At 40.3% G+C, this 24,834-nt stretch overlaps 1 protein-coding gene across 2 annotated transcripts in view; it reads left to right on the forward strand.

The window, feature by feature from the left end:
* KCNB2 (potassium voltage-gated channel subfamily B member 2) overlaps window positions 1-24,834 on the forward strand; it is a 193,465-nt gene that overhangs the window by 14,099 nt on the left and 154,532 nt on the right. For both annotated transcript variants that reach the window (XM_085221277.1, XM_085221276.1), the window contains one exon: window positions 1,450-2,134. In XM_085221277.1, coding sequence (XP_085077403.1) covers window positions 1,556-2,134 — 579 coding nt within the window. In that variant the 5' untranslated portion in view covers window positions 1,450-1,555. The remainder of the gene's footprint in view (window positions 1-1,449; window positions 2,135-24,834) is intronic.

Consider the following 24,834-nt stretch of genomic DNA (forward strand, 5'->3'; position numbering starts at 1 on the left):
GATCTGATCTTTGTGACCTTCTAATTTCCTTTCAGATTTTCACCTTCCTTTCATGGTGAGTTTGTACCCATTGGTTCTTGTGCCATCACAGTCCTTTAATAGAAACAGTCATTTTCCCTTTCTGGTGTTTACTCCTGATGTATTTATAGATAACAATCCCTCTTATCACAACCTTCATTTTTACTGCAAAGAGGATCAAATTCTTGCTCATATCAAATACTTCTTTAAAGCTGCAATTATTGCACTTCAAAAGGAGAAGCAGACTGTTGAACTGTTGAGTTGCAGAGAACGGGAGGAGGAGACATCAATTTGTGGAAATTCCTAAGGAGTACCTTCCTGCTTTGTAAGAGAAGCCGATCAAAGCATTCTTAATACTCTTCCCTTTTGGCCATGATACCATTGCTAGGTTATTATTTAAGCACCGTGTCAGATAATCGATCTCAGTAGGAGTGGTGGGTGTGGGTGGGTTTCCTTCCTGTTTCATACTGACATTCCAGATTTGGTGGTGAACAGCTGCACTTCAGAGTTCTTTGCAGCACTGTGTACAGTAAATGCAGATTAACTTGAACATTACTAAAACTGAGATTACTGATGGCTGTCATGCAGTCATGTCACTTTAGCAGCTTAACAGGTGAATGAGTGGGACAGAAAAGAGCCTTTCTGAGCCTTTCTAGTGGTTGGCGACCCTGCCCATGGCAGGGGGGTTGAAACTAGATGATCTTTGAGGTCCTTTTCAACCCAGGCCATTCTACGATTCTGTGATTCTATGATTCTATGATTCTGTGATAAGCTATGAAACAGCATGCATAAAGTCCTTTCCTATATAACCCATATTACTGTTCAGTTAGGTCCAGAAGAGTTAGGACTCTGTAGACCAAATAGGTCGGGAAATCAGCAGTGTTTAGAGATATAACATTTGACTTGTCAGGATGGAAATTATTTGGTGTGTAATTTTTGACCATGAAAAAATATGGTAAGTAAAGTTTTGGAGGTTGGAAAGGGAAGCAGTTTCATTCAGTTTCAGACTGCATCTCCCAGATTTGATTTTCAGTAAAAAAGAAGGGAGGCCCCACTTCTTTTTTTTCCCTTATAGATATTCCTAAAATCCTTCTAGTAGCCCACCTCACAAATTAACTGTTAAGTAATCACATTTAGCTGACATTGTTGTATCAGAAACTGATAGAACAAATTCTCTGTACAAACTTCTGATTTTTACAAAAGCAAATTCCTGTTATTTTTTTTTTCCTTTGCTGAAACATAGTGGTCTTACCTATACCAGTTGTTCCAGTGGTTCTGTGTACTACCACAAAGGAGTCTCACTGTAGAAAGAGCACGTTAACATCATTATATTTTCATCTGCATGAATATGAAAGTGTTGAAGGAGAAAGAGTGAGCATTTGGGGGAATATGTTCTGCCTTGCAATATTCTAATTTTTTTGTCTTTTTCAGCTGCAGGAATGGGTCGGTCTATCTGAAGAGGACTCTATCCAAACATTTGCAGTCTCCAAGCTCATTCTCCTAAAGACTCTGGCATTACAGCTGCACCCTTTTCACAATGGCTGAGAAGGCTCCACCAGGAATCAACAAAAAGTCTTCAAGGTCAACCCTTTCCCTCCCTCCAGAACCAGTGGAGATCATTAGGAGCAAAGCCTGCTCGCGGAGAGTTAAAATAAATGTCGGTGGGATCAACCATGAAGTGCTGTGGAGGACTTTGGACAGACTTCCGAGGACACGATTAGGAAAGCTCAGAGACTGCAATACTCATGAATCTCTGCTGGAAGTATGTGATGACTATAATCTAAATGAAAATGAGTATTTTTTTGATCGACACCCAGGGGCTTTCACTTCCATTTTGAATTTCTACAGGACAGGGAAACTACATATGATGGAAGAAATGTGTGCTCTTTCTTTTGGCCAGGAGCTTGATTACTGGGGGATTGATGAGATATATTTAGAGTCTTGCTGCCAGGCAAGATACCATCAAAAGAAAGAACAGATGAATGAGGAGCTGAGGAGAGAGGCAGAGACAATGCGAGAGAGAGAAGGGGAAGAGTTTGACAATACGTGCTGCCCAGAGAAGAGGAAGAAGCTCTGGGACTTGCTGGAGAAGCCCAACTCATCTGTGGCAGCAAAGGTAGGATAAATAGTATGTTTAATGCACAGGAGGAGAAAATTATGTCATCGCTTATCTGGCATGTGTGTTTCATTAAAATATTTAGAGAAAAGAAGGATCTAAACATCTATGTACCGTGAAGTAAATACACCCAAATCTGTTCTAAAACCTACTGAAATCAGCAGAAGGATTCCTGTTGACTTCAGTTGATTTTAGGCAAATGCTGCATTTGCTGTATGTAAACAGAAACATCTGTGCAATTGGTTAATGGACTTCACATTAACTTTAAGATAAAAATGTGTCCAGAGAACAGTAATTACTTCTTAGAAATGCATTTGGTTATGAGAAACATGTTCTATTAAGCCCACATTTATCCGTGACAGTGTTGATATCTGTTTCATTACAGGCATTGTGTAGATGTGATACCCCTGACCCAAAAGGTGTGCTAGATGTTCAGATAATCAAAGAGCAGCATCAACAGCTGCTGTCATGGTTTTGTATTGGGCGAGGATTGCAGTGTTTTCTTTTATACTGTGTTTTTTCAATCAAGAGTTAATTTATTGAAGTATTAAAGCATGTGTATATAAGCACATGTATATTTATGTATGCATGTATATTTGTACATACATACATACATATATATATATATACACATATATATATGCATGTTATATATATATTCAGTCAGGTGAGGAAACATTCTCTTGAAGCTCTGTTCCAGTACTGCTGTCTTTAAACAGGCAAACTGCTGAAAGTGACGAACAGTGGAAAAGTTTCCCTTTTCAGGACTGTGTACACCCAGGGTGAGATTTTGGTGCTGCTATTTAGAAGAGAGATTGCCTTGCTTCTTCAGGGACTTCATTGTTCTCTTTGTGACGTGGGGTACTGTTAAATGTGAGGAAAACTGGAAGCCTGTCTCCAGTTTGAACCACTCAAGACTAAAAATGTTCAGGATATAGGTATTTGTGTTACGCTTAACTATGGCTTTGTTTTCTTATGTCATTAATTTGTTATTGGATGCAACTCCATTGGACTAAGGTAAGCATTAAAGTATGTTGGTGGAATGGACAAAAAACAGAGTCCTGGCAAGGATATTTTCTTGCAATAGCAATTTCTTAGTATTGAGATGCAATGCACAACATTTTTATTTTAGCTTTTCATTGTGGACTGCATAACTGCTAAGCAAGACAGAATATAAGGTTCATAACCAGATTAAAAGCTAATAGGAGAAAAAAAAAAAGTGTGTATTCAGTATATTTTACTGAATAGATAAGAAGATAAGAATACATTTTCTGCTCTGTAGATCCATATTCCAGGCCATATGTTCCTCTCCAGGAAAAGGAGCAGAGGGGAAGCAGATGGGCATAAGGTGTGCCAGGAAGGGTTCAGGGAGGCCGCGTTGCGCTCTGTGATCCCCTGGTACAAGTTAGCCTCCATCAGCCCCCCCAGGACTTCCTGACACAGCTGCTGCACAGCCTGCAGGAGTCAGGGACCAGCTTCTCAGGCCTACACTGTTTAGAAGACTCCCGATGTGACCTGTAGCAGATCTCCCTCCTTCCCAGATGGCTGTAAGCATAAAGCAAGAAGCAGCAGCATTGTGGTCATGGATCTGGCTTCTCACTGGTGAGCTCCTGGTGGGGTCACAAAGGAGGAAATTGTGCTTGAGGGGGGACGTTGCCCACCATGGCACAGCCACAGCTGCATCCTTGCCATGAGTGCAGGCAGGCTTTGGGGGAGAGGAAATGGAGTGTGTGTTTGTAGAGCCTATTCTCATTTTTTATTTTTTAACATATAGAGGAAGGTTCAGGACTTCAGACACTAGTTTAATTAGTGCTTCCCTAAGACTGTTTTGAGTTAGGAGTCAGCACAGCAAGATGGAATAGATGAATAGAGCAAAACTAAAATAGTGATTGTTAGGTTCTTTGTCTGTGATTAACATTTAACTCTTTGGGTAGATAAATGCAGAAATACAGGACAATCAAACTTGCATGAGTGCTTGCCACTGACCCAGCTCTTCATGGATCACCATTCCTCATCATGATTTTGCTTGAAAGTTGTTAGTCCAACTGAGCTTTTAAGAAAATCCCCGTTTGGTTGCTCAGGCCAGATTTGTCCTCTGGATTTGCAAATGAAAGTAGCTGTTTCTTTCTTTTCCCAAGATGATTAAATATGTATTGTTTACCTTTTTATTTCCCTTTTCCCTCATCTGCTTTGATTGAATGTTAATGTTCTACACTTCCTTGCTACAGGGATTTTCACATTGCACTTGTGTACATGTTGGAAAGGATAACTGGCTTGCATTATTACAATTGCCTTCTGTCTAAGTTAATGCCATCTCATGTGATTCCTGTGACTCTAGCAGCTGGAAGTCACTCTGTTATATGCACTCCATTTCTCTTTCTGGCAATTCTCAGTCTGTAAACACATGTATGAGCCAAAATGATAATCAGTTACACCCGTGACATCTGAAGGAAGACTGTAGAAACTTGGCTGAATGATATGGTTACAAAGCATAAAAGGAGAGCAAAAGCTGTCACAGCACATTCAGACTTGTGGAACACAAACAAACAAGCAGAACTGCATGTAAACAAGATATGCTGGAGTCAGTTGGATGTGCTCTATCTAGAGCCATTGCAGGCTGTGTGAGGCTCTGGCCACAGTTCTTATCTCAAGTGTCTGGATAATGTCATTTTCAGATTTCTCATCTATTGTTTCATTATCTGGTAAATTGCTAGTTTGTCCCAAAACAGGAGGCAGAACTATTTTCCTTCCTCTGTAGGAGCAAAAACAACCAGCGCCCATCCTGTGAATCCTGTATTGGGCCATGACCCCAGGACCTCCACACCCCAGGGACAAGAGCTTCTCTCCCCTAGTACTGCCATCCCAACAGAGCATCTGGGAGGTCTGCTGGGCATAGAGCAGCATATCTCGTTCAGGAGTGAGATGGTTCCTAGGAAAGGAGAGATGCTGGTATTTTTAAACTGGAATGTTGGGAAAAAAGTAGGAAATATTACCATGGAGCCTAGAATTCAAAGATTTGATCCTGTCTAACTTCCGATGAAACAGATGAAAATGTGGCAATGTACATAGCTGTATGAGAGGTGCCTGGTCTGTCATTCAGGTACTGTGTAGCGCCTAAGCAGTTGACAGGAACAGATTACTTTTTAATCTCTTTCATGTAAAAGGTTAGGAATGTGAGGTAAACACTCAAGTGTGGTTTGGTTTTGCGGGAGTGCCTTGTTACTTCTGGATTCTGCTAAGATCCCTTCTGGGTCTGATCCAAAGCTTATTGAATTAAGGAGGAGTCCCAGTTTGGAGTGGATATCATAAATTGTGCTTCTGTAGAGGTCAGTGGAGGCTTGCCATTGACTTCACTTACAGCAAGGTGAAACACAACAAGATTGGAGCATAGAAACAGATGTTATTTTACAGAATCTGTGACAATAAATGGGAAAGGATGGTGAGTATGTGTGGCAAGGAATGAAAGCTAAAGATAGTAAGAAAGGAGCATTATAGATCAAATTCTGTTGTTCAACACAGGTACACTTTACTATGTGAGTTTTTATTTTAGCAAGCGTGAATGTGCACTTCATCTCCATCAACAGTTTACTCTAGGTATGGCAAATCTCACATACTCCTCTCTCCAGCAAAGCCTCCATGATTTCAGTAGAGTTTTTGAGCAGGAAAGGCAAGATTTGTCTCTATTTTCCTGCATTCTCATTCAGAAGCTTTTCAAGTAGGATTAAGAAAGAGTCTTGTGAGAGTCTGGCATTTGCCTGTAGAGTAGCGCCGGACATTTTTGACCACTGTGCAACAAGTATTTTGTGAAAACTAAAGAAGTTTATCTTACCAATTGTAGTGCAGCAAAAACAAAACAAAAACATATTTTGAGACATTAAGGCAAAGAAGTCTGAAGTGGAATAGATCCTCTCCCAAGAATGGTCCATGGTACATCCATTTTTCTTCACCAATTTCTTAAGCACCATGGAGATTTTCTTTGGGAAGTTAGAAAAAAAAAGAACAACCCATAGCTTTGTCTTTTAGTTACAATTACTAGGCATTAAAGAGCTTCCTTAGAGAAGAAGCAGCTCTGAACAATCTGTCTGTAGTCTGAAATTCCGCAAGAGACACCAGAATGAGTACTGATTTCAGTTGGGTGTGAGCTGACTTCAGTTGGACTGCATAGGTGGGTACAGCCCAGTACCCAGCTGAACTGGGATATTAAGGAGTTCAGGCCTTTTCAATGATGTATATGTCACACTAGTCTGTTCAGCTTACTTAAAATCCAGAGGGCTTTACTTCGGAGCAACTGTGAATGATCTGAGGGCTGGAGCACCTCTTCTATGAGGAAAGTTTGAGGAAACTGGGATTGTTTAGCTTAGAGAAGGCTCCAGGGAGACCTCACTGTGACCTTCCAGTACTTGAAGGAAGCACATAAACAGGAGGGGGAACGGCTGTTTACAAGGGTGGATAGTGATAGGACAAGGGGGAATGGTTTTAAACTGAGACAGGGGAGGTTCAGGTTAGATATTAGGAGGAAGGTTTTCACACAGAGGGTGGTGACACACTGGAACAGGTTGCCCAAGGAGATTGTGGATGCCCCATCCCTGGAGGCATTCAAGGCCAGGCTGGATGTGTCCCTGGGCAGCTTGGTCTGGTGGTTGGCAGTGCTGCAAATAGCAGGGGGGTTGAAACTAGGTGATCGTTGTGGTTCTTTTCAACCCAGGCCATTCTATGATTCTATGGTGATTCTACACGTACTGCTTCACAGTGTTAGCACATGAGCTCCTACTTCCATTCTTGTTTGTAGAATTCACGAGCTTGATTCTTTCCTCACATTTGTTTTCTATCAAATCCTAAAGTAAATAAATATCAAATAAATCCTAAATAAATATGGAATGTTTCAAGTGCAGATGAGATACTATAAATATAGTTAGTGAGGTCAGAAATAAGTAGAATATCTAGGAAAAGTACGGAGCTTATTTCTACCTAGAGATATTTGACACCGTCTCAATCATCTTTCACTATCAGATGTATACGCACGAGTATTTTAAATTACTTGCAGTGGTGTTATTATCAATAAATATTAGTATCATTTTTCTTTTTTCTTGTTTCAGTATTTTCTATCACAGTTTGGCCCTTTGAATATAACTGCAGAGTAATTGCTTGGGATTAACTCTACAGGTCTTTCATATGCAAGTAATTCTTTCTTAAAGCTCAGTATGAATATTAACTGATCAAATACAAAAGTTTGTATAAATAAGTTAAGTCATTAAAAAAATTACTAGTCAGTCACACTCTATCCCTGATTTTCGCGTAACTCCTGTTGATGTACATACACAGAAGGGAAAAATATTGGCAGTTGTACCTCTGCTGCATGGGGTTTACCTTCTTTAAAGTTATGTGAAACCTGGTGGGATTTAAAGTTTATTCTGTTTCTCTCTGCATGGCTCATTTGTGCTTATTTTACGACGTTTTATTTACTTATTTATTTATTTACTTTATATTGCTGGCTGTAACAAGTATTCCTCCTTTGTGAAAAGCACAATAATTTATCAGCTAACTAGTGGATTGTGGACTGCAGAAGGTATAATTATCCTAAGCCTGACTGGAAATAGTGAGGAGTTTGTGTGCTGCATTTAGTAACTAACGCTCTATGAAAAAAAAAATACATATATTTTATTTATAAAATAAATTATATATTTTTTATATATATATATATATATGTTTGGTTTTAATTGAAAATAAGAAGAAGCATTAAGTAGAAGGGATTCAGGCCACTGACATTTATTTGGCTGCCTCATGCATTACATCTCAGCTTGTCACACTGACTTGTTGAGGGAGGGCACTCCCAATATGTGTTTGGGACCTGATTCTTGTTTTCCATGATTGTTTTACCTGTATTTTGCACCAGCTCTTATTCCTATTTAGACATTTTAGAGCAGCTTAAGAATGATCTTGGGATAACAGAGAATTAGCAGAGTCATTATGTGACTTCAGAACAGAGCCGAGTGCCATCATAGAAAACATTTCTGCATTCCATTGCAGCTCCTTACGAATTAACTCCTAGTCCATCTTGCTGAGTTCACTCAGGGGCAGACCAAATGAAGGGCACACTACTGGTCCTTTTAGGTTGATGAACAAATCAGAAATGCTCAGAGGACCTCAGGAAAACTTTAAACTGGTTGGATGAATTGCAAGGAGTTACCACAAATAAGAAGAGTCTGTACACGGGTGAATGTTTGCACTAAGTATATAAGATAGTGTTCAAAAGAAAGGAATATATTTTCTCATGTTTGCATCCTTTGTTTTGTGAACAAAACACTTTTTCTGTATATGTCCTTTTTTTGCTTTAGATAAAAATGTTTTGTTTCATCTAGACTTTGCTGTGTTTCTCTTCTATGACAGCTCATATTTTATGTGCTTTCCAATGTATTTGAAGACCAAAGTTGACGATGGCAGAGAATTAAGACTGTCACTTTTAGACCGTGAGGAATGGCCTTTGTACTACTTTAATTCCCACAAGTATTTATATTGTATGCCTCATAGCATGATAGCATTTGCTGAAAAGGAGTGGTATTTTCTAGCTGACGTGTAGGTTGAACTTCTATTTGACTTCTGGTTTTAATTTATTTTATGGGGACCCTGTTACAAGCCGTTATCTGAATGTGCTAACAGGAATGTTACAGTTTGCTTTGTCACACCCAATACTTTAAAAACAAATGGCTGCTGAAACTTAGCTGTGGAAAAAAAATAGGATGGTTGCTGGTCTCCATCTCACCGTAATTTCTGGACGGGATACTTATTGCCTCTCTTTGCTTTTAAGGGGAAGTATTTTTTGTGTCAAACAATGAAGTCATTCAATATGATGTGGGACAAAGAGATTGTATTTGATCCTAGTCATTCATATTTAATAACTAAAGTGTTTTAATATCTTGAAATATAAGTGAATATATTGTTTTTTCAATAAGTATCATATCAAGCAACACAGTAGACTGGCAGTAGTTAATTGATTTTGTTTTAAGAGCTTGTGTATGCTTACTGCTGAATTGGTCATTAAAAGATTATTTACCTTCTTTACTTCCTCTGTGAAGTATCATGTAACTCATGATTCAGCATTTTTGGTCAGCCTAAGCGTTATGGGAACAGAACTACCATCTGATCCATCTTGCTGCAGATGTTTAATTCCTCAGTTACATCAGGGTTTTCCCTGGCTGCCTGATCTGTGTGTTATGCTGAGAGGTCTTGCTGCAAAGTAGAACTTATTAAAAACTGCTGTTAGGTTAAAATGAGTGAAATGTCCTTTGAACTGACCTGTTTATTATTGACACGTAATTCTCAGTAAATCAGATATTTAAATTATGGAAGCAGTGCCAGGAGCAAAGATGTAGATAGGTCATATTCAGATGGTCTACCACTGGCTTCATACTCCAAAGAGTATCCTTATTCATTGCATGAACAGAGGAAAAACATCTTTCCTCCTTGAATCTTGGATTCCTATGACAAAAAGGTTTCAGTGACGCTCTTTTCATTGATGCATCATGGAAAACTAAAGAGGGTCCATGATGAGTCATGTTAAAGTGAGGAGGATCTGGTCAGAGATCATCTAGGCAAATTTAACACAGACCAATCCATGGTCCTTGATGGGATGCACCCGTGAGTGCTGACAGAGATGGAGAAGTGACTGCCAAACTTATCTCTATCGTCTTTGAAAGGTCATGGAGGAAGGGAGAGGTGTCTGAAGGCTAGAGGAAAGCCACTGTCACTCCAGTCTTCAAGAAGGAGAGGAAGGAGTAGCTGGGAAACTGCAAGCCAGTCAGCCTCACCTTCATCCCTGGAAAGGTGGTGGAACAGTTTATTCTGGATGTCATTTTGAAGCAAGTGGAAGAAGGTTATCAGGAGTAGTCAGAATGGATTCACCAAGATAAAATCTAGCTTAACCAATCTTGTAGCCTTCTATGATGTCATAGCTGGCTGGGCAGCTGAAGGGAGAGCAGTGGATGTTTTCTACCTTGATTTCAGCAAGGTTTTTGACACAGTTTCCCATAACATCCTTATAAGTAAGCTTAGGAAGTGCAGGATAGATGAGGGGTAGTGAGGTGGATTGAGATGTGCTGGACTGTCAGAGCTCAGAGTCCTACACCTGGGGAGGAATAACTGCTTGCATCAGTACAGGGGCTGATCTACTTGAAAGAAGCTCTGCAGAGAGGGACCTGCGTGTTCTCGTGGACAACAGGTTGGCCATGGGCCAGCAGTTTGCCCTTGTATGTGGCCAAGAAGGCAATTGTATTGGAATGCATTACAAAGAGCTTGGCCAGCAGGTTGAAGGAGGCGATCCTTCCCCTCTATTCTGCGCTGGTGAGGCTACATCTGGAGTGCTATGTCCAGTCTGGGCTCCTCAGTTCAGGAAAGATGGCGAACCGACTTGTAGAAGGAGTCCAGCGGGGGGGAACAAAGATTGTTAGAGGCCTAGAGCATCTCCTTTATGTGGGAAGACTGAGAGATCTGAAGGGCAGATGTCAAGTGCATGAGACCAGACACTTCAGTGGTGGCCAAGGACAGAACAAGGGGCAATGGGCAAAAGCTGGAACATAGGAAGTTCCATACAAACATGAGGAAAAACTTTTTTACTTTGAGGGCAACAGAACACTGGAACACACTGGAACTGATTTTTAACTCCTTCTTATATCCTGCTTCTGCTATTTGTTACCCTAAATTGAGTCTAGTCTAAAATTAATATTTTTTAATATATGTAGTGCAGTGTTTCTGGTTAGGGTGATCATATTTTGGGCATTATGCTATGCCCCTGACGAGCTGGCTTTTCAGCTGTGACATGTCACTTAAGCTGTGTCATGCCTGAGTGGACAGACCAGACTGCTGTGCCTTTCACTTCACTGAGAGGCAGATCGTATGTCCTAAAAATGTTGTATTTCCGTTCTGTGTTTTCATAAGCCTCTGGCATTGCATTGTCTTCTCACATTTAAGATATTTGGAAACAGATAGATGTCAGGGAGACATATACTCATAAATTAAATGACACAAAGGTGATGTTATTTGAAGGATTATCTGGACCAAATCCTTTGGAAGCAAAGGGCTCCACTTGCTGACTAGATGAACAAGCTCTGTCTTTCTTTTGTAAAGCTGAGAGTATAACAAATCTATAAGCTATCCTGCAAACTGGCTGTTCTGTGTCTTATTGTTCCAAAATGCAGAAGAGCGAAAAACAGTTCCTAGGTGAGGAAACCAAAGAGATTCCTGGGTGTTACATGTTTCTGGAAAATAAAAATAAAAAAATGACAGTGTTTATCATGACATATGGCAGACTCATAAATCTTCTACTTGATGAAGATACGCGAGTATTTCATGCATAGCACTGAACCCCAAGTCCTTTGAGGGAGTACTGAAAACAAGCATGTGTCACTGGCACAGCTGTTTCAAAGTGACATTGAGATCCAAAAAGTATCCCTATAGAGTCTTTTTATGAAGACACCGCAGTCTGCTCTTTAGTGCATGGGTAATTCTCTCTTGAGGAGGCATGCAATATGGCCATTTTTTCAGGTGAAATAAGAATGTGTATTCCATGTAAGTTTATTGATTTGCACTGTTAGGAACCCAGAACAACAAAACAAAACAAAACAACAACAACAACACAAACAAACAAAAACCCTACATCCTGTTAACTGTACAATATCTTTTCCATGCATTCTTGTGTTCCACATGCCTAGGCAGGTCTTCTTCTGTTTTAGAGTAGCAGTGGAAGAGAAAGCTGTCTATGAAAAGCACATTTAGGCACTGAAATGGTAGATACAAACAGAGTAGCTCTTATTTCCAAAATCTGTGTTAGGGGTTGCTGGAACTTTTGGTAATGCGTTTCCCAAGTGTAACTATGTACAATGGTGACAAATCTAATTTTGTAACTCACAATACTGCACAATGATTAAATGTGTGAGATGATGGAGGCATGCAGGACAGTGTTTTTTTTTTTATTTACAAGCTGTCTGAATTGTATTTGCTAATTTTCAAGTCATCCTGCAGTTACTTGCTACAAAAATTCATGCAGAATTGATTTTAAAACATAGAGAAAGGCAGGAGCCAGAACATGGGATGTAAACATGAAGCCTGAGGAAATGTTTGTCTGGATGACTAGGTGAACTCTTTGATGCCAGGAGAGTCTTGCCCGATCTATGAGGCTCAGATCCATTCCTCACTGAGAACAGTTTATGCCCGGTGGTTGTGAGAAATGGTATTGTATTCCACTAAGCTCTTGCCTAAAAACTGGCAATTCACTGGGCTAATAAGAAAAACTTCTAGGATTAGCTCAGCTTTTCTGTTCTAGTCTCTTAAGGCAAGTTAAATAAAAGTCCAACAGGACTGAAATTTTTCACACACACACACACACACACACACACACAAAGTTTTTAAAGAAAGATCCTTTTTCTCCAAGGAGCTCTGCTGCAATATGTTGGAGCACATGTGTTACTCAGGGGTCAGTGTTTTCACTCATTGAGTTCCTCCTTATGCAACCACCAAAGATAAAGACTGCTTTAGATAGCTCAGGTATGGCGCATACCAAAACTGTCCCAAAGGTGCCCAAGTTGCAGTGTCAGCTTTAGGCATCACTGGTCACCTGCAGGAAACCCATTGGAAGGAATGACTACTGGCTTATTTGGTGACAGTCCATCCAGCATGCTTTGATTTATGGTATTGCTAAAGGTATTTTTAGTGAATTTCTAGATAGTCCCACTTTTCAAACTTCTTCTATCAATCACATTTCTGTCACAGACAGCAGTGGCGTCAGGTTTTGTTTCCAACTCACCTTCACATCATTTATTTCCTGAGCCCTGTAATCTCTTTCTGAACTGCTTGTGTTTAGCTTTTGGGAAGATTTCATTTATTTATTTATTTGTTTGTTTGATAACAGTGGATATTGCTAAATTAAAGTATTTAAGGTGGATCATCTGCAGACTGCAAGAGATCATCTCAGAAATGTTATAGGTTTGTTCTGGGGAAGAACTGTGAACTCATTTCCATGTCTATTCTCAAAACCTTTCTATTGCATTTAGTATCTTTATTATATATATTTTGGGTATACATTTTTTTGCGAATTTAAATGCCACTTGGAAGAAAAAACTATTTCGGAAAAACCCTACTCTACATCTGTATGCAAATATATTTTGTCAAATTATAGCATAGGAAGACTTGGCCAGTGCCCCTAAATTCTGCCCAAACACTGGTGTTGACTTCAAAGACACAAAGGCACAAAAAGGCAAAACATTTGATGTAGAAAGAGTATACAAGTATATGGCCAGTCCTGTGTGACTGGCCTACAGCTTCTCTTATAATTCAAGAAGAGCAATGAATGACTTAGACATTCCTTAGTACGGAGGCTGTTTGGTAGTTGGGGTTGTAGCTGCTCTGTAGTTAGGAGCCCTTTGGGCTGGTGTGGTACGGTGTAACTGTAAGAATGGCAAGCACTTGCAATATTGTGGCTAGAATTATAACTACCTGCTTCTGGATCATATGGTATGAATCCAAATTCTGTGCTGTTTTACAGTCAATTGCATGATTAGAGCTGTTTGAAGCGCAGTTTGCTTTGTTTGGCTGTGCTGGCCTGAGGTCAGGAGAGTGGCACCATAAAGGAGCTGGTTCCTCCAGACATAAGCTGTGAGGCTGAAGGTCTTGTGGATGAACTCAACGAATACCTTGTGTGTTGAGAAGAACACGAATGCTTCTGCAGATGGGATAAGAAATCTGGATTGATGTTCTTTTATTTTAAGAAATGAAACCTGAAGGCTTGAAGAAGAAAAAAAGAATGATGTGTGGTTTCATGCTAGAGTGAAGTTCATTATGAAGGACAGAATCTGAGAAAAAATACCAGTTATTTTTGACAAGAAATAGAATGAGAAATCCCTGCATTTCTACTGTTTATTCTTTCAAAGGTCAATAAATGATATGGGAAACGGAGCTGAACAGAGCTTACTAATCATTTTAGAAGGCATACAAGCTAAATCCTGTGAGCCGAATGCTAAGTAATAGGTTTACTTTGTGTGTTGAAAATGTTTTTCTAAGATGACTTTAAAAAAGAAAAAGTGGATTTGTCAAAATAGTAAAACAAAGGAGAAGAATCTAAATTGATTTATAAGGCCACTGTAGTGGTCAGATAGGAAATTGCTGCGAGGTCAGTGTAAACACTTACACTTGGTCAGTTCATAGCTGCAGCAGTTAGGGGATAGTTTAAATGCAGTTTTGGTAAGAAGAACAATTGACCTCTTAGCTGGATGTTAGGACATCTCAATAACTGCTCAGAATTGAAATATTTTCAACAAAAATTCCACTTCACCTACTGTGGTAGTGAATGTGTGTCCTGCTCCCATTTTAGCCTTTTGCATGGAGTTGTTTTCATGAATCTCAGCCAGATATTAAAATGAAGCTGTGAAATTCTGACAAAACAGTAAATGTCAGGGAGATTGGAAGGGAGATGCATGGAAAACAATATATTTAGCTAAATAAAAACATCCAGAAGCAAGTTTCAAACAGCCCAAAGTCTGCTCCAGAGTGATCTTGGTCAAGTCACCTACACTTGTTATGGTTCAATTTGGCCATTTCTAAGTGGGAAAATTCAACCAAAGACATACAGATATGACTAATTCCTTAATTGCTAGACACATTTTATTTTTCTTATGGTAAGTGTTATATTTTAAAACTGTTTCTGCTAGCCAGCTCTTAGCCCTCAGGTTGATCTTAACACACGCTTCAGTGAACGTGATGTGCTCAGGATTTTAGGCGGTGATATTCTCTGCCCAGCATTGAAATGTACATGGATTTCATTCTAAGCTACATCAGAATATTAACCCAACACGCTGCAGCAACAGTGAAATGGTGAATAATTCCTCTTAGTTTTCAGAACCTTTTTTAGTCTATTCAGATATAATCAACGCAGCTCTTTGCTATCAGGTATGGATACTTTTGCGTGAAATAAGTATGTTTAAGAGTTTAACCAGAATGGATAATTGGAGGTGAGAGGCCCTGGACTGAAGGGTGTTCTGTGTGGTGAGTGTGCTATAGAGAGGATGGAGGAGGGTTGGATGCACTCCTTAGGAAGTCTTCTCAGTGTTTGTTAACACCAGCAGGGATTGAATAGCGTGACAACTCTAACCACAATATTATGTCACTGATGTTAGTGCGGAGGATATTTCTCTTTTATTTCTGAAAGCAAATGAATTTCCTTTGAAGAGAGCTGATGTGTCTGACTCACGAGTTTCCTTTCCTCTTGGGTTGATTTCTGTCACTATATGAAAATAAAATTTTTAGTTTATGGGGTATGAAATTGAAAATCTAAGCTAATGTTAGAAGTATCCATTATTGCACTGAATCCCTGCTAATGTGTCTGATATTTACTTTCCAGCGATACCCCATTCACATTAATTTAAGTTCAACATTTATAGTTCCAGCATCATCTTTTTCCTTCCTCATTTCATTTAGAGACCAAAACCTCGCTTTAGCTAGGGCTGGCTTCCAGAAAAAAAGGCTGTGTGTGAAAGAGGAGCAGCCAGCAGAGCACAGTTGCCCACTGAGTGGAAGTGTCTTCTCTCCTTCCTTCCCTCTCTCCCTCCCTCCAGGCTGCCCCAGGCACTGTGCGGGCACGGTTGCCTTCTACTTGTTCAGTTAGGCTGAAAGTTGGGCACGCTGCAGGAGAGCCCACTCTATCACTGCATGCAGCAGGCAGAGCTGGAATTCTCTTTCATGCCTTTTCCCCTTTTTAACTGGGAAGATGGAGAAAAACAACAACAAAACAAACAAACAAACAAACAAACAAAAAACTAAGAAAGCTCTGAATGTTTGCCCAAATTCCAGTTATGTAGACAGGAATGCTGTCCATCAGGAGCTGGAATTACTTTAACCGTTCTTTTAAAACTTTTCTAAGGTGTGGCCTCCCATACAGAGGGATGTCCCATCAGTCTGCGGAGGTGGTCATAGCAGGAAAGCCAATGCCCACTGGCTGTGGTGGACATTGCTGTAACAGGATCCAGTGCTTAAGAAGAAAATACATTTTTCAGTGAATGAAGAAGCCTGATATATTTATCCAGTGATGTCAAATATTTTATCATTCACTGTTTGATGAGTTGTCACAGATTAGGTAGATTTCCTGGGCTTAAGGATGCTATTTTGAAACACAGTTGTTAAAGGAGATTTACAGTACTCTGAAAAAATTGAGTGAGATAATAGATCAAAAAGAAGAAGTAAAGCACAGAGCTGGCTTGTGTCTGAAGAGCAAAGGCAGCTTTTCTTCTCTTTCTACACAAAGTCATGGTAGCCATTATATCACTGAATATTGTTTCATTTGCACAACAGCTTATAATATCCAGATGAGTTCTCTGACCACAAAAAGCCCTCCAGACCAACATCCTGAGAAATACAGAGAGCCTCAGTTCAGCCTCAGTGCGTCAGAAAGATACTGTCTGCACTGGGGGCTGAGCATGAGGTCTGCATGTGGAGGTAGCCAAGCTGCAGCTATGTTGGGGATGAGCTGCCCTGGGGCTGAAGCAGGGAATCTGAATTGGCCACACTAAGGATAGACCTGTATCTGCAGCAAGATGTATGTGGTTGGAATAACACACATCATTTGGATATCTGTGCCTGTGTCTGTTTTGGTAACTTAGTTTCTGAGCTATAGGGCTTATATAGGGATTTCATATGGCGAGTATGCAAGAAAAATGCAATAGTCTAAGTCACTGAATGTTTTCCCCAAGGCTAGAAGAAGTTGACAGAAAAGATCAAATACAAGGTAGGGAGTAAGATAAAAGTAATGATCAACTAAGTATGTGTAAGTCCTAATGGTTACTAATATATACATACATTATGTCTAAAGTAATTACTCAATTCTTAAAAATCCCTAACTAGATATCTTACATAGCTTTTTAGTTCTGTTGTCAGGCCTTTTAGTCAAGAAATAGTAGTGGCCATATGATTTCATAGAAAGTTTCTCCAGTTTGCCATCTCTTAATTCGTAGCACAAACATTCCAGCATGCTGACATCTATCTAATGAGAGGTCTGACAGCTAACCTTCTTTTGAGTAAGCTTCTGTAAAAGCAAAGCAGTGTTTTCTCCACGTATGTAGCATAGGATTTTAAACTAAACAGGAGACAACTGTTCCCTCATGTTTGCTGACAGCTCATGTATTTGTGTTAGGCATGGGCATATCACAGTTACAGTGCTAGTCTTATATAATTTAGCTGTAAGATAGGCAGTTTTTCCTCCTGTACTGTTGCTAATTAAATAATGATCTCATTTGAAAATGTTAGCAGAGATTTTCAGCCTTACAAGACTCCTGGACTCAGATGTATTGGTTCTATTCATTTTAATGGGAAACAAAATATTTTAACTGTTATGTTGTGAGTCTATCTGTGTAATGGTGTACATGCTGGTTTATCCTAGAGTCTTTTGACATGTTTAGTTCACAGCTATTTTTTAAAAGAAAATTTATGGATTCCAGTATGCTTATAGTATTTAACTGCTGCTTATCAGAGTAACCATTTGCTTTTGATCATATTTCTACAGTGTAGCTTGAAAAGTGGATTAATATTTAATTTGAAGTCAATGAAAAAGGCTTGGTAGGTGGGAAAAGGAAAGGAATGCTAAGAGCAGAGATGTAAGATGAGAAGGTCTTCAGATACATCCAGATTTTGCTTCAGATATTTGCCCATTGCCGTTGATTTGTAATTCTCTTCCGGTCTCTGAACTTGAAAATTCCTTATTTTCAGTTAGCAGAATGAAGCATCTCTGAGAGGCTGCAACCTGCATACTCCTCCAGTGCACTCTGGACAACCTGACCCTCTCCTGACGCAGCTCCATGCCATTCTCTCAGGTTCTGTCACTATCACCAGACAGCAGAGCTCAGTGCTGCCCCTCGCTCCCCTCTGAGCTCCTCCCTCCTTTGCAGAAGGACCTCAGCCTTTAGGAGTGTCTGACAGTGGTCTGATCTCCATCGTGGCCATCTGAGCTGCTTCCATGCAGACAGGGATTTTAGTGACACCCAGTCTGGCATGTGTGGTTGTGTGTGGGAATCTTGGCACTCCTTTTCTAAGGGGGAGCCAGAGCTCACCATAATATCTCGCAGGGTGTCACAAATTTGTGTTTTAAGTGTGAGATTAGACAGCAACGTAAGAATTTCCAACATTACTGTCTCTCAGTTGCTTTCTAGCCACTGCACCCATAATGTAATAGCGCTGGACCCATAAAGTAGCTGTAGTATTAAGGTATGATTGCCTGATACTTCCTATTTGCAAGTTATAAAAACAAATATGTGTAACAAAGCTGAAGCTGTGGCACTCTCACTCTGAGGACAGAGGGAAGTAGTGAGATTACATCAGACATTTTACTTCTCCTGCTCACTAGATGTTTCCAGAAATGCTTCTTCTCACCTGAGGTTCCAAGTGGCCAATTAAGGTATTATTGTCACTACCACCCTTCAGAAAGGCGCAAAGCTGCCAGCTTTTCCTTTCTCGGGCAAAAAGATCATCATAATAAAACATAAGACCTACAGGATTAACATAAGCCAACTAGTTTTGTGAATGAAAATATGTCCTGCTGTTAAGAGAAGAAGCTTCCAAGGTATAGAAGATCCAAAATGCATTTGCTGAGTTGCTGAGAATGTTTTTACTATTCAACAGACAGCTGTGAATTGAGAAGATACTGAAGCAATTTAACATTTTCTGTAGAGGCTGGTGCACCTTCAGTGCACACAGAAAGCAAGTCACATGTACTGTCAGGTCAAGATGGGGTGTTATAACAAAAGCAAACCTGCCAAGCAGTGAGCTTAACTTTTTATTATGACTACTATTTTTCAAAATTTGAAATATTGAAATGGAATGCTAAGTAAGAACTCCGAACATCTGGTCCGATTTCATCTGGTCTGTTCCAGGACTGGCAGCTGAATTGCTGCAGTTCTGGTGCTACCCTCGTATTTATTCACCTCAGTGAGTGGCAGGGCTTATTAATTTGGATGCCGGGCTGCATTAAGGCAGCTGTAATGTTGCTGTGTGTTGTGAACCAACCAGTACACCTACTGGTTCTTGGGTGATTTCAGCAGCAGGCTCCACTGGATCAGGTCTCTGCCTTTCAACCATTTGGTCAACATCTTTTGAAAGGGAATAACCAATGTGTGCTGCGTTTGAGCCAGGTAAAAGTTAAAGCTATTGCTTATTTAGGTAAGACAACAATACTGACATTTACAATGGCAAATAACTCATCAGACCTATCTGCAACTGCTGTGTGAATGGGTGACTTGCTTCCTTTTGACTGATCACAATCTTCATTAGAAGAGGACTGCAGTAGTGAGCAGAGAATCACTGTGCACACTGTTCTCAGCGAGCTTGTAGGATGAGTGCATGGTGGGCAAGAGGGAGGAAAGTGGGGAGGTGCAGCACATGGAGCTGTGCAGCACGCAGTAGCAGAAAGACTATCAGAGGTGCTCTGAACTTCCGGGTGCTCAGCAAAGCCTGACATTTTTCTTAGATAATATATACCTATCTTCTGTGAATGGAATTAATTTTCTTAGTTTTCTCTTCGCCTGTATGAGGTTCTAAATCTTGAATAACATCTAGATGTTTTCTGAAACTTATTAAAAAAAAAAAAAAAGAGAAATGTTCTGTGGCTTAGAAGAAGGTAGAGTTGAGCATGTCCACAAAGAGAAGTGAAGCAGACGGTAATCTTGGATAGAGTCTTCACTTAACATTGCATTTATGTATTTCTTTATATTGCAAACAGCTGAATTGAAGATAATTAAAGGACGCAACAAAAAACAACACTGGCAAAGTTGTTATTAAGTCAGATATGTGCAAACAAACACACCAATGTATGTGAAAGTGCTGTGCAAATCATATAACTCTAAACATATAAGGCACAGCGAAGTGAAATGTCTGATTTTCTTTAAGAATTTTAGGCAGATTAGTTTCAGAGATTTGATGGAAAGAAACTCATCAACCTGTAATATCGGACTATGAAGTATATGTGAAAGGCAGATTGAGTCCCACCATAGGAAGAAACGTTTCATACGTTAGGAGTGAAGAGCTCACTATATCAGGATGAACACAAAATCACAGATACAGAAAAAATGAACACCTACAGCTGTGTGACACACTGCTTGTGAAAACTAAAGGAAAACAAGGAGATTGCAAAGGCAGAAAAAAAAAAAGAAAAAAAACATACATCATGACACAAAGAACAGATGTTTAAAACTCCTAAATGAACCCTTCAAAACATATGCGCAGAAAAACTATTAGTAATGAGTGCATTGTTTGGAAATTCATCACTGTTTTAATATTGGAAATAAAAAGTAACCGGTATATAAATAATTAATTTCATCATGAAGATTCAACATAGCTGAAGAAATGTGCTGGAGTCAACTTCAAAGGAGCATATACAGTGGGAAAAAGAAAATAAAGACATGGTGCAATTACATAAGCAATTATAAGAACAAATAGTGCTACAACGTGGAATGGTAGAACAGTTAATCGGAGGCTTTAGTTTCAAATAAATGAACCTTCAGAGAGTGGAACTCATGTCAAAGCAAGGAAAACAGAGAACATAAAAAAAAGGATAGATCCCTTGAATGCTGCTGCATACAGGGAGAATGGTTTCACCTCCAGCTCTGGAATTCCTCAGTCCCAAGTATTGCGTTTGGGAGCAACACAGAGAAAAATCTCACAAAGCCACAGCATAGCTGCAGTTGGCAGGGACCTCTGGGTCCTTCTGGCCTGCCCTCTGGTCCAGCAGGGTCACCCAGGGCAGGGTACCATGTCCAGGTGGCTTCTGGAGATCTCTAAGGAGAAGACTCCACAAACTCTCCAGGCAACCTGTGCAGTGCTCGGTCACTCGTACAACAACAACAGAAGTGCTTCTGGTGTTCAGAAGTTCTGGTGTTCCAGTTTGTGCCCGTTGCCTCTTGTCCTGTGATTGAGTGCTGCTGAAAAGGGCCTGGCTCCATCCCTCTCCTAAACTCTTCCCTTTTACTTTCCCCGTAAAGAGCTATGTGAGCCTTCACTCTGACACAGCATGATGTTCTTATGGGAATGATCATCAGCCCCTTTCATGCCCTGCCACCTTGGTCTGCTAGGACTTTTCTGACTGAGAGGGCATTGCTGAGCATGTTTGAGATATTTCAAGGTCAGATGGCCTCTGAGCTGAGTTTTGTGTTTGTTTACTTGTTTCGGGTTAACAGTGCTATTTGGCTTCTCAACTTTGTTTATTAAATCCCTGTCCTTGTGCTGTTCTTACCCAAACAGTTGATCAAAGTGCAACTGTAGGGACTTTTTGTCAATCGTGGGTCTGAAGGTCTGAAGGAGAAGCAGTTACTCCGCGCTGCTTCCAGATGAAGTTAATTAGCAGAAATGTGGTTATAAAAAGACACCCAAGGGAAATGTCAAGAGAAATGCACCGCCTCCCCAAATCACAGTAGCTGGGCTTATTTGGAGGCTGGTGATAAAGCACAGCTGGGGCCCTTTCCTAACAATGTGGAAGACAATGCTGCTTTTCTCCCTGACAGCTGGTTAGCATCTTTGCTACATCATTGGATCTACACAAGAAACCATTGCTTTTTCTTGTCTAAGCCAGGTTTTGATCTTTTGAGTCTGTTGTGTTTCCTTTTTTTTGTGCCTTGAAAGTATTTAGCTACTAGGCTTTCCCAGGGTCATAAAATATTTGCACTGGGAAATAGAGGAGAATGTTTTTCTTTTGAATGCTAGTGTGAATAATTGACAAATAGCAAAGAAATGAGCCCTCATTAATCATTACAGTCCTTGTGGAAAGCAAATGTTGAGCAGGCAAATGTTAGGGAACGTCTTATATTAGATCTGCTTTCAGGAAAGGCTGATGTGAAAGTCTTCCCCCTCATATCGTGCTCCTTGTGTCCTACGGATGCTGATTTCATTAGGGGTTAGCTAAAAACCAACATTCATTTGGAAGGCAATTACCCCTCTGCTTGCATCCCTGCAGTTCCTCAGACAGATGTGTGACAATAAAAGCTGACAGCCATAGAGAATGAGTTCACAACTAGAGAAAATATTAGTCCAGTGGTTTCCTCCCTCACTCTTTGTACAATGATACAAAGCCCACACTTTTCAATACCCTTTCATCAATGAAATTTATATATTTTGTATTGGGTTTAGCATAAATTCTATAAGTACAAATATGGCAATTCTTGAAATACCATGACTGAAGCTTGCGTTTTCTGTATCTTGACTTTTGTGTTTAAAATTTTCATTCTTCACAACAATTTCATAAAAAAAAATCCATTCCAACATTACAGAGCTACTGAAATATGGCTGTTGTAGGACTTCATTATATACGCAGCTAGTGAAGCACAGTGTGTGATTGGGAAATCTGCTGAAGAAAAATAATCTCTTAATTGTTTGTCCTTCAGAATCAAACATCTTCAGAGCACATTTTTATTTGCTGTGTAGAGATTTTTAGAGGGGTTATTAGGGAATATTTATTACCCAGTTGACTTAAGTATTACAGTGCGATGAAATGCAACAGAAATTGAGGTATCAAACAAAAAGGAATAGGCTTTTTTCTATATCTTAAGGCATTTAAGAAATGCCACTTGACATAATATGCAGTGGTTTGGTTTCTCAAACAATAGGAAATAAGGCGTGAGGGAAAATGACACGGTGTCTGGCTCTTTAGGCTAACAAAACCAGCAAATATAAGGGGAGTCAAAAGAACATTTCAAGTGTTAGCACGTCATGTGATAGGAAGTAATCCCATTCACCAGTGTTTTACAATGGCACAATGCCTAGAGGCACTGTACAAAGCCAAAAGGTCTTATATATAATTTTGGTTGACAAAAGAGCTGTCAGAGGCATGAAAGGTTTCCTTCCAGGAGCCTAGAAGCAAATGGTGGAGGTTCAGCCTAGAGATCTGAGCACCATGACAGCAGGACCATTAGACAATATTTGTGGAAATTCTTTGCAGAGAGAGTGGTGAGGTGCTGGAACAGGCTGCCCAGAGAGTCTGTGGATGCTCCGTTCCTGAAGGTGTTCAATAGCAGGTTGGATGAATCCTTGGGCCACTTGATCTAGTGCCATATCTTGAGGTTGGTGGCCCTGTCTGTGGCAGGGCGGTTGGAACTCTATGATCTAGTGACCCATCTGGTAGACAAGGGAAAGGCTGTTGATGTAGTCTACCTAGTCTACCTAGACAAAGCCTTTGACACTGTCTCCCACAGCATTCTCCTGCAGAAGCTAACAGCCTATGGCTTGGACGGGTATGCTCTTGGCTGGATAAGGAACTGGCTGGAAGGCCGGGCCCAGAGAGTGGTAGTGAATGGAGCTAAATCCAGCTGGTAACTGGTCACGAGTGGTGTTCTCTAGGGGTCCATGCTGGGGCCTGTCCTCTTCAATATCTTCATTGATGACCTGGATGAGGACATTAAGTGCACCCTCAGTAAGTCTGCAGATGACACCAAGTTGGCTGGAAGTGTCGATTTGCCTGCAGGTAGCGAGGCCCTACAGAGGGATCTGGACAGGCTGGATAGCTGGGCTGAAGCCAATGGGATGAGTTTCAACAGAGCCAAATGCTGGGTCCTGCACTTTGGCCACAACAACCCCAGACAACATTACAGGCTTGGGGCAGAGTGGCTGGAAGACTGTGTCGAGGAAATGGACCTGGGGGTATTGATTGATGCTCAGCTGAACATGAGCCAGCAGTGTGGCTGGGTGGCCAAGAAGGCCAATGGTATCTTGTCTTGCATCAGGCACGGTGTTACCTGCAGGAACAGGGAAGTGATTGTCCCCCTGTACTCAGCTCTGGTGAGGCTGCACCTCGAGTACTGTGTCCAGTTTTGGGCCCCTCACTGCAAGATGATTTTGAAGGTCATTTCCAATCTGGTGATTCTGTGATTCTCTGTGATTCTGTGATCCTCGAGGTCCCTTCCAACACAAGCCATTCTGTGGTTCTTTGATTCTATATACTTCTAGCTCCATTTTTGTATATGTCATGACCTCTCCTCTTTTTTTTTAGATTTGAAGGGCCTTATCCTACATTCCTACATTTCCCAGTATCTGGGAAAATATTCTAGAAAATTGTCTCATAGTAAGACCTTTTATACTTCTTTCATTATGATATCTCAAATGTTTGTTTTTTGAAGGAGCTGGAACGCTGTCTTTTTATACATATGTGTATAAAAGTTTGTGCTTCTGTATATAAATATGTATATACTCAGCTATAATCCTTGTCAGCAGTTTCCAGCCCTTATCTTACAGCAAGAAAAAGAAAACGTAAGCTGTTCCTTAAGAGATGTTTTTTACATAAACCCCAGCGTGTTCTGTTTTGTAATGTCCCTCCTCAAGTGCTCTATAGCTGGAGGTTACTCTGGACTGAACTATTGTTACTGCAGCTTATGAAACAGCAGCCTGTGCAAGGAGAGTTTCTTTCAAGGTTTGTTCTTAGTAAAAGTGCAGTGAAAGAAGTCAGGGTGAACCATTTGAACTGGCCCCAAAATTTTTTACATTAATTGAATTTTACTCAGGTATCTAAATCTTGTTCTCACCTTTAATATTGAGATTCTCCAATTCTTGTTGAAAATGTTGACTTAGCTGGATTACTTTGGAACATCAGTGAAGAAAAATCTGCAGCAGCTGGAGCTCAGCCCTCCTGTCAGCAGGAGTCCTGTTGCTGAGGGCTGAACTGTCTTCCCACCCCTGCAAAGGGAACTGCTACA

Source organism: Meleagris gallopavo, chromosome 3 (genome assembly GCF_905368555.1).
Source record: "Meleagris gallopavo chromosome 3, MGAL_WU_HG_1.1, whole genome shotgun sequence".
Taxonomy (NCBI): Eukaryota; Metazoa; Chordata; class Aves; order Galliformes; family Phasianidae; genus Meleagris; species Meleagris gallopavo.